Source organism: Ruditapes philippinarum, unplaced genomic scaffold (genome assembly GCF_026571515.1).
Source record: "Ruditapes philippinarum isolate M1 unplaced genomic scaffold, ASM2657151v2 ctg4699_1_1_1_1, whole genome shotgun sequence".
Lineage (NCBI taxonomy): Eukaryota > Metazoa > Mollusca > Bivalvia > Venerida > Veneridae > Ruditapes > Ruditapes philippinarum.
The window spans coordinates 7,084-10,576 of NW_026852125.1; the positions used below are offsets into that span (position 1 = coordinate 7,084).

Sequence of the window (3,493 nt, forward strand, 5' to 3'; positions counted from 1 at the left end):
AACTTTGTTGTTTAGGTGTATATGAATAAAATATGTCAATTCAGACCATTTTAACACTGGTCACATGAAAAAATATGCCATTGCCGTGAAATAAGTGATGACGCGGAATTAGTGATGTTGAGTATAAATAAATCCGCATTTCTTAATTATCTTTATTTAACGCATTACGCGATTCGTCTGAAATTTATGGTATCAAAAAATAAAATGAAATAAATGCTTCAGACGGCTTATATTGTGGTCCGAGGTCCGAACAGACATTGATACGAATGGTACATGATTGTCCGAGTGATTCCGAAGTTTAATTTCCGGTTTAAAAATTATCCTGCCGATAAAATATTATTATAATTTGCCTTTTATTGTGATCATAGTTTCAGCTCTTAAAGAAATGTGAATAGAAAATCATTAACATGGGACTGTAAACTACATCTTTACAGTAAGTCGATTATATACAATACCTGATGACTTTAAAATAGCCTTGATAATATAAAATGTCAGTGAATGAAATTTCATAATTTTATAAATAATATTTTTCACCATTATTTGGACTAACTTTTGTCAATCTCCTGGATTAGATCACTATGTATATAAGTAAGGAGTAAAAAATAACCTAAGAGAATTATATGCAGGACGAGTAGAAAAAACATTGCCTGGATTAAGAAGCTATTCATTCTGCACTGGTAAAGGTAGTCCTATAAATATGACGTCGCTTTGAGATATTTTTGCTTCTGGGCAAAGCAACGTCATATCGAAATTGCTCAAAAACCCATAGCATGTTCCGCCAGAAAATCGGGGGGAACGAAAAACAATGAAGACAGCGTGTATTTACATATTTTTTTACCTATTTATGAACAAAACTAAAAAATAAATACCTTTTGTCAAAATAATTAAACTGTCACATGTATCCGAAAAATCATGATTAAATCCTCTCATGTATTTCAATTCCTTTTACAGCCGATAAACAAAGTGCGGTCATAAAAGTGCGCGAAATCTGATTATTTTTTTAACGAAATAATTGCCCATGCACGGTCAGTGTGTTCGAATATATTTTTCCGTTCAAAAATTTGGAATCAATCTGTAAAGCACCTTGCTTAACCAATAACCAGTATGGCTGATGGACAAAAATAGATTGATGTTTATATTTTATTTTAAATTGATAAGTACATCGTTTGACAGTTTTTGTGTATGATTGAGCATGAAATTGAAAGAAAATTAATATGATAATCTTTTGAATAAAGCTTGCAAGGCAGGACAATAGACATTTTTGGAATTTTTTATGATGCTATGCGTTTTTGAGCAATAACTATTAGACGTCAGACTTGACCAACAAAAACTATAACAAGCCTGTAACGTCTAATATATTGGACTATGGTAAAGATGGAAAAGAGTCAACTCGGCCCTGTACCAACTCGGCACGGGTCAACTCGGCCCACTAACAAAAATATATATAACTTATTAACTTTGCTTTGTGTGTATTGTAAATAATTACAATAAATAGTGATAACACAAACCTAAATATTAATAATTGAAAAGTGGGCCGAGTTGAGCCGTGCCGAGTTGGAATAGGGCAGAGCTGACTCGGGGGCTGAGCTGACCCAGATTTGGTAAAGGTGGCACCTGCTAGTTTACTGTTAAGCTTGTTAATATGAATAAGGCAAAGCCTCAGAGCAAGCTCTTTGAAAGATGATGTTGCTGTGGCATCTAATTCTATTTTTTCTTAATTTTATGGATAAGATGCGTATCAAGTTTTTTTTTCTTACTGCATCAGTGCATGGGTACAAGTTTTCAGGCATTTGCCTGAACTTCAGGTTTTTTCTATGTAAAACCGTTTGAAGTAATACTAAATTCCAGGTTTTCAGCTTTTCTGATATTTTTAACTTGCACCCATGTTACTGCAATTTATCATTAAATGTGCTAAATAATTGAATCATTCAGTATTACGTACTTTATGATTAATTCATCAAACAAGTGTGCATTAACTGACTAAGAGTCCCATTTCAGGAAAACTGCTTCCTGGCGTGCTTTGGTAAACAATAATGCAGGTAACCTACTGGTAATGATTCCTGGTGTACTCTAAATTGAATGGGATAGGGAACCTGAAATCGCCGACATTGAAGAGCAGGCAATCTTATTACAATACCCATATTAATTTTGCTCTACTTCTGGCAAAATTTTCAAAACGGTAAACCATCACTTTTGCAGATACTCACATTATCGTAATGTTTGTGAGCTCCCTTTTGCATTAACTTCCATCATGAATGACCAGATCTTTCTTCTTTTTACAGATTGTGTAAATTAAGCTGCTCTAATATGAAGCAACCAGATGAAGACTTGTAAAAAATGGCAGGCGAGACTCGCACAGCTGCTACCAGCACCTCTGCCCCAGGGTCATCAGGGTTAATGGATAATGGTTATTTGCAGGAAAAACTTAATGATGCTCAGTTAAAATTTGAGAAGGCGTGTCAACAGATTGTGCTATTGGACCAGAAAATCAAAGACTTAGAAGTACGCTATAAGCGTGCGCTGAAAAACAAGAAAAACTCATTCAGATATAATTTACGTTTACGACTCTCCGTTGTGACAGGTGTAAAGATGATGTATCATCATTATGCAAGTACTAAAGCTGACGAGTTACATCGGCTGCATAGACAGAGACATTCTGTGATGAGGAATCCGTCGGATACAGCCGATACAAGCTCAGATACAAGAGAAGATGTTTAACACTTAATTACCTGCTGGATTTCTTAATCCCGTGCTAATTAATTAATTATTTCATTTTTAACGGACTTGTCCATCTCTCAATTTGGGCAAAATCAATTTGTCAATTTTTTTGGAAGTATGTTTTAAAATTAAATATTGACAGACTTACTGCAGATTAAATAGCAAAAAATAAATCCTGCAGATGGCAGATCAGAATTCAGATAGTGTACATGTGTAAAACTAGTTCCCACCAGCAGACTGCATTCTTAATTTGACTTGTCCAGCTTTTATTTTTAAACCGCCTGGCTATATACTGATGGCAAAGGCTTATCACTTTTGGCTTCAGAATTGAGCAAGTTAAACTGTTAATAGTGAAAAGTGAATTATATATGCATTAAAACACATTCATTGAAACTTGAACAGTTGGATATACATATATCGGAATTATATGTCAATGTGAAAGTCAATCTTTACTACTTAAGGCTATAATCATTATCTTATCAAAGCTTCATTCATAATTTCATTACATATTTTTTTTACAATTTTCCCCAACTTTTATTTTATGTATTTTGTTCCATTCTAATTTTTCATCTTTGGATTTATGATTTCATTTGGGATAAAAAAAGGAAATTTATTTAAACCTACTACAGTATTTTTCTAATCATTGAAAAGAGGTTAAGGTAAAATTTGAAAGAAAAATTAAACTGTTTGTTGGAACAAAATTGAACAATTTGTTATATTTAAATTGTGATATGTTTTCATTTGTTTTTCCCCACTTTAAAAGACTGGAAATGTT

The 3,493-nt window shown here is 33.2% G+C and overlaps 1 protein-coding gene across 1 annotated transcript; it reads left to right on the plus strand.

Moving 5' to 3' along the window:
* The first annotated feature begins 272 nt into the window (after positions 1-272).
* On the plus strand, positions 273-3,243 carry LOC132750057 (uncharacterized). Its single transcript, XM_060740000.1, has 2 exons — positions 273-433; positions 2,283-3,243. Exon 2 carries the CDS (start codon positions 2,338-2,340, stop codon positions 2,716-2,718), a length of 381 nt encoding a protein of 126 aa, XP_060595983.1. The 5' UTR covers positions 273-433; positions 2,283-2,337; the 3' UTR covers positions 2,719-3,243.
* The last annotated feature ends 250 nt before the right edge of the window (positions 3,244-3,493 follow it).